This window comes from Danio rerio, chromosome 1 (genome assembly GCF_052040795.2).
Source record: "Danio rerio strain M-AB ecotype USA chromosome 1, GRCz13ab, whole genome shotgun sequence".
In the NCBI taxonomy this organism is placed as follows: domain Eukaryota; kingdom Metazoa; phylum Chordata; class Actinopteri; order Cypriniformes; family Danionidae; genus Danio; species Danio rerio.
The window spans coordinates 22,847,233-22,862,008 of record NC_141021.1 but is presented as its reverse complement, the minus strand read 5'-3'; the positions used below and the strand labels follow the sequence as shown (position 1 = coordinate 22,862,008).

At 35.9% G+C, this 14,776-nt stretch overlaps 1 protein-coding gene across 3 annotated transcripts in view; it reads left to right on the top strand.

The window, feature by feature from the left end:
• wdr19 (WD repeat domain 19) overlaps positions 1-14,776 on the top strand; it is a 42,253-nt gene that overhangs the window by 5,773 nt on the left and 21,704 nt on the right. For all 3 annotated transcript variants that reach the window (XR_015476547.1, XM_087237118.1, XM_087237117.1), the window contains exons 9-20: positions 625-798; positions 4,034-4,104; positions 4,176-4,348; positions 6,318-6,432; positions 6,532-6,638; positions 6,739-6,861; positions 7,459-7,608; positions 7,758-7,905; positions 10,257-10,464; positions 10,622-10,781; positions 13,727-13,837; positions 13,957-14,066. Coding sequence is in view for 2 of the 3 variants with exons in the window: in XM_087237118.1 (XP_087093244.1) it covers positions 625-798; positions 4,034-4,104; positions 4,176-4,348; positions 6,318-6,432; positions 6,532-6,638; positions 6,739-6,861; positions 7,459-7,608; positions 7,758-7,905; positions 10,257-10,464; positions 10,622-10,781; positions 13,727-13,837; positions 13,957-14,066 (1,650 nt within the window). In the remaining variant the exon portion in view is untranslated. The remainder of the gene's footprint in view (positions 1-624; positions 799-4,033; positions 4,105-4,175; positions 4,349-6,317; positions 6,433-6,531; positions 6,639-6,738; positions 6,862-7,458; positions 7,609-7,757; positions 7,906-10,256; positions 10,465-10,621; positions 10,782-13,726; positions 13,838-13,956; positions 14,067-14,776) is intronic.

The window sequence follows — 14,776 nt, the reverse complement described above, 5'->3', positions numbered from 1 at the left end:
TTGCTATGCAGTGTTGTCGTCATCATCTTTATAATACCTCCGGACTGCAGAAATACTCACACTTTCTGCTTCAAGCTGCTTCCATGTTCTACTTTGCCAGCGTTTAACCAATAGCATCTCTGCAACAAAGTGATGTCATGCCGTTTCTGTTTGAAGTCAATAAAGAGGTCTAACTCACAGCCGAATCTCCATCTGTCAGTGATTGTCTGCTTCATGTCATAATTAGTCCCATGATCCCCCACTAGTGTCTGAAGGGAAAGGTGCGTTCACGTTTTACCAGATCAGGCACTTTATATTTGGTGATGTACCGTATCGACGTCAATGCGTTCAGGCGAAAGATCCGGGCTCAACACAATTTATCTATTCGACTCTGAGTCAGATATTTCGTTAAAGAATCAATAGTTTTAAACACGGTGCGCTTTCAGATTGAAACCCCAGCTGGATGTTTTTATTCACTTAGAGCTGTGTTACACACTGCATGGAAGCTTGTTTTTAAAAACCCATATTAGAGGCTCTTTAAATTAAAAGTGCGACACAATAAAGTCAGCTTAAACACAAAGAAAAGATTGACAAATTCTGTGCATTTTCATTATACTACAAACACATTTCCCTTGCTGTCTGTAGGTATGGAGATGGCTATATCATGATTGGGTTTTCGCATGGTTATTTTGTGGTCATTTCCACGCACATCCGTGAGATTGGTCAAGAGTTATTTCAGGCACACAATCATAAAGACAGCCTGACAAGCATCGCCATCTCACAGTCTCTAAACAAGGCCGCATCCTGTGGAGACAACTGGTAAGTGTTTATTAGTATGCATACTTCATCACGAACAATGTTGCCATATGCCCCATTATCCCAGTGGGCTGATCGACTTGTTGGTCAGCTGTCAAAACCAATTTACTTATACAAAACCATTATACAATATGTGACCCTGGACCACAAAGCCAAGACATAAAGGGCAGCTTTTTGATTTTGAGATTTATCACCTAAAAGCTGAATAAATAAGCTTTTCATTGATTTACTGTATGGTGTTTGTATTAAGCAGAGATACATTGTCAACTTGGAATTATAAGATTCTATCTGCATTCTAAATGATTTTGAGATGTTGAGCTTAAAAGTTTTTACATTTCATACAGCAAACAATATGTGTGTAATAGTTCTCTTTCATACATTAACATGACAGAGACCCTAAATGTACTGTAAATGTAAATTATCAAAATTCTCTTAAACATGCAAGTTGGGGTAAAACAAACAGGGCAAACGCAGATAGAACCTTCTAAATCTCAAAGTCATTTTTTCTAACTGGCAGATTATTAATTGAAGCAATATTTTTCAAGAAATACAATCCATCTGCTTACTAATTTAATAAAAAATACATAAAAATTGGTGTTGTACCAATATGTTGATGCTTGAGAGTAAAATTTTTGCTTTCTATAACATTTAGTTAATGTTTTAGGATGAATATTATTTCTTGTTCATATTAAGCATACAAGTCTGTGCTAAATATTTTGTCCAGTGCAGCTGTTAATTTTATGTAATTTATTTATTGATTGATTTATATGCTTTATATGAATTATTGAATTATATTTATTGAATTAAATGCCCCATGAATTAAAATAAATGATTGCCCTTCAAGGCTTAATATCAAATTTAAAGACTTTAAAAGAAAACAGACAATGAGCAAATTAGTTTAATAAACACTGAAAAATGTTTCACTGACAATAAATACACAAATAAAAATATTTTACATTTAATATATAATTTGTTTTAATAACTGTTTCATTTTTAACAATGTAAAATTGAACATTTCATCTCAACGTGAAACATTGCTTCTAAATCATCACATTTACACACATTTGTTCAGTTACAGGTTTTTTCTCAATTATGTGTCGTGCAGCATTATTTAATTAACTCTGATTTTGTGTTTCTTTCTGGTCTTTCCTGCTGTCAACGGAGCAATCCGGTGGAAAGACAAAGAAAGCTGATCCTACTTGGTCCACATGCATGCATTTAAAATGCTGATTCGCTCACAGAAAAAACCTTATAGAGCTAAGCTAGAATTCGAATTTTTAGATAAAGTCTTTTTTGTTTTTTAAATAAAAAGTCTTAAAATGTAAGCAACTTATAAAAAAAACATCACAATGTAAATAAGTTGTAATTTGTTAATAACTATGTGAATAATAGAATCAAATCTAAATACTGAGAAAATTTGCATTAAATGTGTCAAAGTATATAGCACAATATAAAAAACGATTAGTTACTTTGTCCAAAAAGTAAGTAAACCTGTTGTCATTTAGAACAGTCAAGTTAAATTTTAATTATTTCACTTAATAAATTTAATAATTTTAAGGCAACGGGTTACTTACTTTTTTATATAAAGCAAAACTAATCACTTTTTACAGTGTGATGCACATTTCTAATCAAACATATTTTTGATTATATTCTTGATTATATATGATTACAATCACAATTATAATATTGATTATAAATTTGACATATTTACAGTAAGAAATTTACAAAATATCTTAATGGAAAATGATCTTTTTCAATATCATTTATAATATTTTAACGATTAGAATATTAATATTCTAATGATTTTGAGCATAAATAAAACATCTGTCACTTTGATCCATACAAGGGCTTTTCACTCTTGAAATTTACTTGAAATTATTAACCCTGGGTTATCATAAACCCTGAATGAAAATGCAATCTAGGGTTATCTGTAATCACATTTCACACTACTCATCCTATACCTGGGGTTGTATAATGTTTAATGTATAATCCTGGGTATTCATTAAAAAACATTGGTTTCACACTGTGCATTCCTTAACTCTAGGTTAATGTTCTCATTCACATATTTGCTGTCACTGTGACTAACTGGACAAACAGCAGGCAATCGTTATAGACAGAACTTAGCATCTTGTCAGTTATAAAAAAATATCACCATATAGGTTTATAGCTGTTTTACCCAGGATGATGTTTAGAATGACAATAAACTAGGGTTAAGTTGGAAGGCGGTAACTACTGCAGTGATTTGCACTGTAATATTGCTGAAAGACTAAAGAAAGATTATCAGCATGAAGGTGAAAATAAAAATGTACATTTCTTAAAACCACCTTCTGCAATCTTAAACCAACAATGGAAAATAAGTGCAGTTAGAGCAGCTAAATATGTGGTAGAGCATTGCTCTTGTGACTATAATGTATTGCAATATGGATCAATTAAGTATTAATGTTAAATCAAAAGTAATTCACAGCATACTTAAAAATTAAATGGTTTAAAACTATATTTAGTTGTCAGTACAGTGGTATTAATTACAAAATAAATGTATAAAATGATTACACCAATAATATTAATTGTCCACATCTTAAATGTAAAATGCTACCTAATAGAGACAGGGAAGAGCAGAGCCCTGAGAAAGACCCAGAGCTCAAGAAGAAAAAATACAATCTTTTTTTGTCTTTTCCTAGACCATGTGATCAACTCAGCAGACCCCAAAATACATAGATATCAGCTTACATGCCTGAACCCATAAGCACTTCTTATATGTTTTTTTTTTACTTGTTTGATAGAAAAGACATACTTTCTAATAACAACAAATGCATATGATGATTTTCAGCCTTTCAAAGCACGTTTTTTCCTAAACTAAACTGAAGCCATTTTAATGTACTAGAATTACACCAGCATTCTACATTACTCTCCTGCCTGCCTGAATTACTAGAATGTTAGACAATTTGAAATATTGTGGCTTTTCAAGCTGCTTTCACACAATCTACAATTGCAAGATGCACTGTAGAAGTAAAAATGAAATAAATTGAATCGATGATTGAATACCCTGGCAGTGTATTTTTGGCTATTGTACAACTATTGTGGTTTAGGGTAACATATTGTATACTCTTAAAGTTACATCATCCTCAGGCCTGCCTATTTCAGACCAACGCTCCACTGCTTTCCAATTCATTCATGACAGTTTCATTCACCACCGTAAAAACATATGTTTTGAGATAACACTGTTGTGTTTGTCTGTCAGTATCAAGATACATGACCTGACTGATCTGAAGGAGATGTATGCTATAGTCACTCTGGATGAGGAGACCAAAGGTATTAAATCATTTTGGTGCGTGTTAGTGCACTGTAAATAGCAATTCTTAGTTCTGTGGTGTGTTTCTCAGGCCTTGATCAGATGTGTTGGACTGATGACGGGCAGCTGTTAGCCGTGTCGTCTCAGCAGGGCACTTTGCATGTCTTTCTCACCAAGCTGCCTATACTGGGAGACAGCAGTGGCACCAGAATTGCCTATCTTACATCCCTGCTGGAGGTTACAGTTGCTAATCCAGTGGAAGGGGTAAGAGGATGACACAGATTTGTATGCTTCAGTAAAAATTAAATAATCTTAGTTTAAAGAATAAAAATCGTTGCTTTCTCACAGTGATGACAGCAAATTACACTTTACTGGTAAATATACAGATGTGACTGTTTATTTTTTTTCTGTATTGTGACGCAGTTCCTAGAGAAACAGAATATTAAATGAGAAAACAGTGGGTGTGGCTTTTTTTTTTTTTTTTACTGTAAGCTGATTGGATATAATGGAGTAGGCATTTCATTCAGAAAGGTCGAGAAAAGGGTGTTAGGAGAGTTACTACCCCTAACACACACCTCCTCCTCCTCCTCACTATTTCTGTTTGTTGTCATGGGGCTGTCAAAACTGACAGTTGGAGGGGTGTGGTTAAGTATGTTAACCACGCCCAATGCCTCAGACAGACGTAATCTGTGAAAGGTCAAACTAATTTGTTTTTCTTGATGACATGCACAGATGAACTGTTCAACACAAAACTAGCAATGTGAGCTAACAAAATCAATTTACACTCACCGGCCACTTTATAAGGTACACCTTTTCAACCGCTCATTAACCCAAATTTATAATCAGCCAATCACATAGCAGCAACTCAATGCATTTAGGCATGTAGACATGGTCAAGATGATCTGCTGCAGTTCAAACCGAGCATCAGAATGGGGAAGAAAGATCATTTAAGTGACTTTAAACGTGGCATAGTTGATGATGCCAGACAGGCTGCTCTGAGTATTTCAGAAAATGCTGATCTACTGGGATTTTCACGCCCAAACATCTCTAGGGTTTACTGAGAGGAGAATGACCAGACAACTGAATGGCCAGTTACAACCAAGGTAGGCAGAAGAGCATCTCTGAATGCACAACATGTCCAACCTTAAGGTGGATGGGCTACAGCAGCAGAAGGCCACACTGGGTGCCACTCCTGTCAGCTAAGAACAGGAAGCTAAAGCTACAATTCGCACAGGCTCACCAAAATTGGACAATAGAAGATTGGAAAAACGTTGCCTGGTCTGATGAGTCTCGATTTCTGCTGTGACATTTGGATGGTAGGGTCAGAATTTGGCATCAACAACATGAAAGCATGGATCTATCCTACCTTGTATCAACGGTTCAGGCTAGTGGTGGTGGTGTAATGGTGTGGGGGATTTTTTCTTGGCACACTCTGTGCCCATTAGTACCAATTAAGCATCGTGTCAACACCACAGCCTACCTTATGTTGTTGCTGACCATGTCCATCACTTTATGACCACAGTGTACCCATCTTCTGGCCTCCACAGTCACCGGATCTAAATCCAATAAAACACCTGGATGTGCAGCCGAAAAAATCTGCAGCAGATACTTGATGCAAACATGTCAATATGGACCAAAATCTCTGAGGACTATTTCCAGTACCCTGTTGAATCTATGCCACAAAGGAAAAGGGGGTCCAGCCCGGTGCTAGTAAGGTGTAGCTAATAAAGTGGTCAGTGAGTGTAGTTGGTTTTGATTTCATATGTACTTTTAAGGCCTGTTATGGCATAAACATTTTAGGTGAGTTCAGGCATAAGAAACAATAGCGTTTAACGTTTTAACAAAGATTAAAATTTTTTTTTTTTACAGTGAAGACTATTCAGTGTTTTTAGTTGAGTATTCATATACTGTTAGGACTCCCCAGAAAACAAAGCACCGTTAATTTTATTTATAAATTGGCTTTTTATTTATATCCATATTTATAATTATTTGTATTATATTTTATGCAGATGCGCTCCCCTGCAAAGTCACCCTAATCATTCTATAATAACACATTCTTTCCAAAGGTGCTCTTGTGAAGTAGTTTTGTAGTTACAGTAAATATAGCAACAACAAAAAAAATTGCAACTTTAGCTTTTATATATATAGCCATAATATTTAAATATCTAGCCATAATTCCCCAGAATATTTAAAAATGTAATTTCTCGGCGCCATTTTACCTTTTTTTTTTTAGGAATCCCCTGTTCCAGTTGCAGTTGAGGTTGAACCCAGTTTTATAGCTGTGGGACCATATCATGTAGCTGTGGGCATGAATAACAGAGCGTGGTTTTATGCATTAGGAGATAGCGGTGAGTAAGGAGAACTATGAATTTGCATTACAGAGGAAAAAGAAAGTATTCTTCCATGTAGTGACTTTCTGTGCTCAAGTGTGAATGCTTTTGTTTCAGGTGTGGAGCGTGTAAAGGACACTGAGTATTTAGGGACAGTGGCCAGTATGTGTCTGAACTGTGACTATGCTGCTGCTCTGTTTGAGGGGAAACTTCAGTTGCATGTGGTAAGAAGATAAATGATAATAAGAAGGCAACATTTCAAAAATATATTGTCAGCTTTTTATACTTTTTGATCTAATCTGTGTATCTTTGTATTTATGAAAGATTGATGGAGATGAGCAGGTTGTTCAAGAGGACAGACAGACCAAACTTTTTCCAGAACCCGATCAGAAATACAGAATCCTCAGTCATGCTCTCACCTCTGATTTTCTCTATTATGGGACTGATGTAAGTTATATGCATTTACTTTTATTATACAAATAGTTGAGGTGAATTTAATTACTGTATATGTGTGGAATGTCAGAATATGCTAAATTTGTAAAGCAGTAGATCACAGGTGCCAATCTCCTGTTCATCAAGAATCGCAGCTCTGCAGTTTCGCTTTGACCCTATTAAACACACCTGATCAGAATAATTGAGTGCTTCAGCCTTGTTTAAAACCTATAGGTTGGTATGTTGAGCAGAGTCTGAACTAAACTGTGCAGGACCTCAGGAACTAAGCTTTACATCCGTGCAGTAGATGAAAATCTCTCAGATGATCTACTGTTTCCCAATAAATTCTGCAGGACACATCTAATGGGTATTTTGCTGTCATAATTAAATCACTATGGTTAATATACAGTATTATATTAATATTTAATTAATAGAAATTGTTAATTAATTTAATTAATTCTTCTTCCCAAGCGACTTCCAAATGAAGAGAAGAAAAATCTTTTTTTATTATTATTATTATTTTTTTTAAAATAAAGCTCATTCTGATTCTGAATAATAACCTGGCCTCTCTTGTACCAGATTACCTAAATGTATCATTCTTTGGTTCTACAGACCGGGTTGATTCAGTGTTTCTATTTCGAAGATTGGCAGAGTGTGACTGAGTATCGACACACAGTGGGTGTACGCAAAGTCTTTCCAGACCCCAATGGAACACGTCTTGTTTTTATCGATGAAAAAAGTGACGGCTTCCTATACTGCCCGGTAAACACAAACAAACTAAATTTCTACTCTTACAAGAAACATTGTTTACCTGTCATCATGTCATGTAAGATGTGCATGACCTAATTTGGTATGTAGAATTTTAAAAAAAGAGGATGTGACATGAATTAATTTTTTTTTTTCCCCTATAGGTGAATGACTCAGTGTTTGAGATCCCAGACTTTTCTCCTGCTATTAAAGGGGTGTTGTGGGAAAACTGGATCAGCAGTAAGGGTGTGTTTGTAGCCTATGAAGAAGACAAAGTCTATACGTATGCCTTCCACAAAGACACCATACAAGGTAAAAATATATGAGTAAATGTTTTATTATAAATAAGTAATAAAATTAGTGTCGGGTGGCTCATTGGTTAAGCACTGTCGCTTCACAGCAAGAAGGTCGCTGGTTCGAGTCTCGGCTGGGCCGGTTGGCATTTCTGTGTGGAGTTTGCATGTTCTCCGGGTGCTCAGGTTTCCCCCACAATCCAAACACATGTGCTATACTGTGGGTGAATTGGATGAACTAAATTGGCCATAGTGGATAAGTGTGTGTGGGTGAATGCGAGAGTGTATTTCCCAGTACTGGGATGCGGCTGGAAGGGCATCCGGTGCGTAAAACGTATGCTTGAATAGTTGGTGGTTCCATCCACTGTGGTGGAATAAAGGACTAAGGACCTAATGAATAAGGACTAAGCTCAAGGAAAATGAATAAATAAATAAATGAATGAGTTATCTTTTTAATCATCTACAATATTATCAAAGTAGTTTTAAAACTATACAAGCTGCCATTATCAAGTTTGCTACTGGCTATGCAAAAAATAAACAAAATGACCCTATGGTTCAGGTTAGGAAAGCAAAAAATGCCATGAAATGATTTTTTAAATATAAAAATTAATAAAGAAGTAATTTTACATTAAAAAAAAAATTGGTCGATTTTTAGAGTGATTGCGACTGGAAAAGTTTTATTATAATTATTTTTAAGTACAGCAGTTAAACAAATAAGTTAGTATTGGTGAAATACATTTTAGACAAAAATCTTTTTTTTTCTGTTTCCCCAAAACAAAAAGTTCCAAACAAAGCTGGAGCAGAATATTTGTGCATCTCAGATATTTGGGTTGATGATTCACTGATCTCTTAATAGAGACATGTGGCTGCCTCGGTAATTAATGATTCTGCTATTTTTAACGGATCATTTGAACAAATTATTTAGTGAATCAACTAAGACAGGGACTACCACCACTTATTTTGTGACTTTTTTTTTGTTTTTTATGTCATATTTGTTTATACATAACATACTTAAACTAACCAGGGTACCATCTTAATTATTAGGGACACCGGCATGGTGGTGTGAGGACTTATTGGAATTGCTGTTTATTTTTCTTCTTCGCAAAAATTAAACACATTTTTGATGCTCTAAACATGCTTGAAAACTCATAAAACTTTGCACACACCAGAAGTGGTGAAAACTGTTTCATAGTGTGGAAAAATGGCTCAACAGTGCCACCTACTTTATACATGCTACGTTTCACACATATCAAAATTGGCACACAACATGTCAATACCTACTAAAAAGTCTTTCGGAGCGAAATCTGAAACCCAACAGGAGGCCCGATATGTTTAACTTTCTCTGCCAAAAAAGTTGTACTTGTACTTGTAAAGTTGTACTTTAACTAACAATTCCAAGGGATTTTAATAGATCAACACCAAAATTGGGTATGGTTATCTAAAGACCTTGCCGGTAAATTGCGAAGGTCTTGAGTTTTCTTGGAAGAAATGTTTTGCCATGAAACAGGAATTTGTTATAACTTAAGCACGCATTGTCTGATCTGTCAATATTCAATTACAGTCATAGCGCCATCCGCTGGCAACAGGAAGTGACATGTTTTATACTGTAGCAAACTGCTCCTAGAAATTTTATCAGATCTAATCCAAGTTCTGTTTGTCCAATCCAAAGAACTTTGTGAAGTCAAATTGTAATTGAGAGTTGTCCTAGAAGGGCGTGTCCGTGGCGGAATGACAACGTTCATTGTTTCGCCCATGGAAGAGAAAGTACTTCTAACTCAGCCACACAATGTCATATCTGCCTGAAAAGTCACGTTTGATGAAATTCCTCTCCTGAAGACATCTGCATGCCACTACACAGTTACAGTCATTGCGCCACCTGCTGACAGAAGAAAGTTTGGCTTAAATCGTAGATTTTTTTTTTTTTTTAGTTTTTTATATTAAGAAGAAAGTTTGGCTTAAATCGTACATTTTTTTTTCAGTTTTTTATATTTAGAAGAAAGTTTGGCTTAAATCATAGATTTTTTTCTTTGTTTTTTTTTTTTTTTATATTTATGAGCTAAAATTAGTATTGTCCACTGTTGTCTGTCATCCTAAGGCCACCGGGCGGTGGTGAGCCTGAGTGCGAGGTCCCTTTCATCATTGCTTTAATCATTATTGTTATCCTTTATTTTTCGAGATGGCGATGGCAGAGACAGTGCCTTAGGAAGAGCCTCAAATTGTCAAATAATCCAAATTAAATGTGCATATCTGGATAGTGGTGTTACATCTTTTTTTATCACAATATACTTGGTTTATTTATTTATAACTTTACTGCTATTGAATTTTAGTTTACTTGTGTGCTCTTGTGTGTGTTGTGTGTTTTTTTTAAAGGTTCGAAAGTGATTCTAGTTGGAGGCACCAAGTTGCCTTTTTCCCATAAGCCCTTGCTGTTGCATAACGGCGAGCTGACATGTCAGACCCAGAGTGGGAAAATCAACAGCGTGGTTCTGAACACACATGCCTTCCTTAACAACCAACACAGTGAATCCAGCAAAGACAAACTCCAGTCATTTCTGCAGCAGGCTGTCATGCTGAAACGGTATTTTCATGCTACATTAACTGCAAAACATCAAATAATAAAAAAAACTAAATGCTTCTAGTAGCTTGGTTGTTGAATGTAAATAGTAGCAATTATATCAGCCAGTTTCTCTTGATTTCTTCATCAATGTTTATTATGCTTCTGTGTGTGTGTGCAGGTTTTCAGATGCGTGGAGTATCTGTAAAGCTCTGAACAGCAGTGAGGCGTGGGGTGAGCTGGGCAGGGCTTGTCTGCACCACATGGAGGTGGAACTGGCCATCAGAGTGTATCGCATGATGGGAAATGTTGGCATGGTCATGTCTCTAGAGGACATTAAGGTTTGAACAAATCACGTCACTAGCTCTGAAAAACTTGGCCCTATTTCCACCTGTAATTAACATGCAGTTAAAGCAGTCCAATCAGTTAGACTGATGAAAATCTTTATAGCAGGTCTAAATGGGGCCATTAATCTGATTTATACTTCCGCATCAAGTGATCGCCATTCTGCATGGCACACACATTGCACATAGCTGACACCATTGTGAATATCTGGCAACAACACTTCTGGAAAAACTAGTAGGCAGTGGGGTTTTTACGTTCCACTGTGTGGTGTTTTGAGTTTACACCGGAAATTTGTGCAATGCTAGTTTATCTGTTACTCAGATTTATTCAAGAAATAAAACTAGAGAAAGTTCAACAACTTTAATCATAAGATAAACACAAAACAAAAGTATTAATCTGGAGCTCCTCCACACGATTCAACAGTGACTATGTTTACATGGACATCAGTAATCAAATTATTTGCCTTAATCTGAATAAGACAATAATATGATTAAGGTGTTTACATGAGTTGCTTTTTGAATGCTCTTTTCTTATGCTGTTTTACATGTTGTAGTACATAATTCAATTAACGTCATTGCGTCACCGATCATTACTCATTTCCTCTAGAGTTTCATGTAATTTCGAGTGATTCATTTATAGTTTGTTGACTTTAACTGCAGTTTGGCACTTTCACGTTTATTCAGGAACATTTCATACATGCCCCCTGTGACAAACAAGATATTGGATGCGAGTATGAACTGCTAGAAAAGTGTTGTTTTACTGGAATTTAATACCACACACCATATGGGAAAAACCCTTACCATTTTGTGATCCAGGTGTTTGTAGTCCTTATTTTCATCGCAAAATGCGGCAAAAATCCTACATGACAGTATTAGTTTGATTGTTGTGTTTACATGTCTGTACTGCACATCAATAATGTAACTAAAATCGGCACACTCCACATGTCTTAATTTAATTTCCGTTTAGTTTAATCGAATTAAGGTAATCAAAAATTACTGTTTACATGGTAGACTCTTAATCAGAGTAATGTCTTAATCGAATTAAAGTTGGATTATTGGTGTCTATGTAAACATACTCATTGTTTAACACTTGTCCGACCGACCTCGCTCCTCTTCCACAACTCTTGACCACAGCCAAACTCATCACTGCTACTAAAACAAGGAATCACCGATATTGTGCTCTGCTTCATTGTGTCATTTAGTTACACTTTTTGTAGGGTATTTGTCAGGGTAAGGTAAAGGATATGCGGCTATACCTACGTTTCCATCCACATTTTCAAAACGGTTGATGGAAATGTCAAGATGCGCATAAATTTTGAAAATGCGCATAAAAAACATATGCACTTGACTAAGTAGGATAAACGTAGATGCACATAAAATACAATGGATACACGTTTACTGAACAAATTCCAGTATGTGCATTAAAAAAGGTCTTGTGATTTTGTTATAAGAGATCATGTGATGATAAAAATGTGCACGACTGGACAAACCAGCAGTCTAAGCACATCGTAAACCATCTGAAGTGTTGTTTTGGTCATTCTAAAACACCTTAACCACTTCAGTATTAGTGGTATTATATTATTAAGGATCTCCAGAATCAAGAGTGTCTGTGCTCCACGTCTCACGCCTTCAAACGTCACCAAGTGTTCACTGCGTGTCAGGATTGCCTTCTGAGGCACAAGTCATTTATTAAAGGAAGAAAAGATTCATGCAGCTTCTCCTACCGCAACAAATTCCGATTTTATTGTTGATATTTGGTGCCAGTTAATCAGGAAGTGACTATTTTGTTCACTTTGACTCATTGGATGAAAACGCTGCTTTATTCGCACATCTTTTATGCGATAATCCAGTTTTGCACATAAAGTAATTAGCATTTTTGGATGGAAACATAGCTTGTGAGACCTTCAGACCTATTGCTTACCCTCAATGCAGAAGTATAAATTGGTCTTTTTGACAACGTCACTTTTTAAACAGTATGTTATATCATGATGTTCTGGAAACTAAAGACGACATACATTTGAGCAAAACTGGTTATTTTGATTTAGATGAAAGCAGTCTTTAGTTTCACCAGAACTACTTGATATAACATTTGCTATTGCAGTTATATATATATAACAATTTGCTTGTTATGGTGCTACCGATTACAAAAATTGGGCATCATAATATTTATTGATTTAATCATTTTCTTGTCGGCTTAGTCCCTTTATTAATCCGGGGTCGCCACAGCGGAATGAACCGCCAACTTATCCAGCAAGTTTTTATGCAGCGGATGCCTTTCGAGCCGCAACCCATCACTGGGAAACATTCACACACACATTCACGCACTACAGACAATTTAGCCTTCCCAATTCACCTGTACCGCACATCTTTGGACTGTGGGGGAAACCGGAGCACCAGGAGAAAACCCAAGCGAAAGCAGGTAGAACATGCAAACTCCACACAGAAATGCCAACTGAGCTGAGGCTCATCATAATATTTAAAATTAAAGAATTGCATGTTATCCATAAAGCAAAAAATAATGTTGTAATAGAAACCCAAGGTGCTTGACAGAGCAGTCCATTTTTTGATTATAAAAATTTTCAAATAACATAATTTAAAAATAATGAAAAAACTTTTTATACAGTATTTAAGAAAAAGGTATTAATACAAACTTTATCTGTGTGTATTTATGATCATTTAAATCAATGTCAGGGTTGCCTTTTGCTTAAGGAACAGCTTTGTTAAGAGTGAAAAGGAAGGGCATCAGCTGTGTAAAACATATGCAGGAATAGTTGGTGGTTCATTCCACTGAGGTGACCCCTCATAAATAAGGGACTAAGCTGAAGGAAAATGAATGAATGAAGATATAATGTGTGTAAATCCAACTTAGGAAACAACAAAATTGTACAGCAATTGACAGAACTCTTTATGCTCTTAACTGTTTGTCTCAACTGTGTCTGTAGGGAATAGAGGATCAAAATTTGCTGGCGGGTCATTTGGCCATGTTCTGCAATGACTACAACCGAGCCCAGGACCTCTATCTAACATCTTCATATCCTATGGCGGCCCTAGAGGTAAAATAGGCATGCAAACACACACATACATGAGTGTTTAAATGTTTGCAGCTAGGCATATGAATGAGTTCAAACTTTTCAAGTCACTTTGACTATTGCTGCTGCTGTTGTGTTTGTAGATGAGAAGGGATCTGCAGCATTGGGACAGTGCATTGCAGCTGGCTAAAAGACTGGACCCAGATGAGATCCCATTCATTTCTAAAGAATATGCAATACAACTGGAGTTTGTGTAAGTCAGCTAATTTCATTTACTAAATTATAATAGTCTGTACAAATACTTTATTATAAGTGATGCTGTATGCTTTTTTGTGCTAGATGATGGCGTATGAAAGCACATACAGTTTTACAGAGTGCTGCAGCAATACTGTAAATGAGAAAAATAGGATTTTTATTTTGTATTATAACAGATAATAAGCTATGTGACCAAGATGATTCTCATCTCATAGTTAAAAAAATCTTCAGTTTTGAAGGCCAAAATAACAGTCTGCTGGTGTCATATTATAAAACTGTATACTAGGGTTGTCCAAACTTGATCCTGGAAGGCTGGTGTCCTGCAGATTTTAGCTCCAAGTTGCCTAAACACACCTGCATGGATGCTCCTATAAAGCCTAGTTTGAGAACTAAGATGCTGCGTCCCCAATTCACAAACTTTCTGTCCTAAATAGTATGAAAATAGAATTAGTATGTGCCAAATCGTAGTATGTTGAAAAAAAGTATGCCAAATGTTCCTGGATGGTTTACTATTTCCGGTAAAAATTTAAAGTGTAGAACCGTCCATACTCTAACTGCTGATATTGCCAACAGTACATTGTGTGTTGGACGTGGGTTCGATTAGAACTAAAAACACAGAGGAAAATGTAAAAAAAACACAAACATGATGGACGTGCGAGACCAACCAAGACCAACCGAGAGACTTTGGGAAAGATGTTTGAATGATAG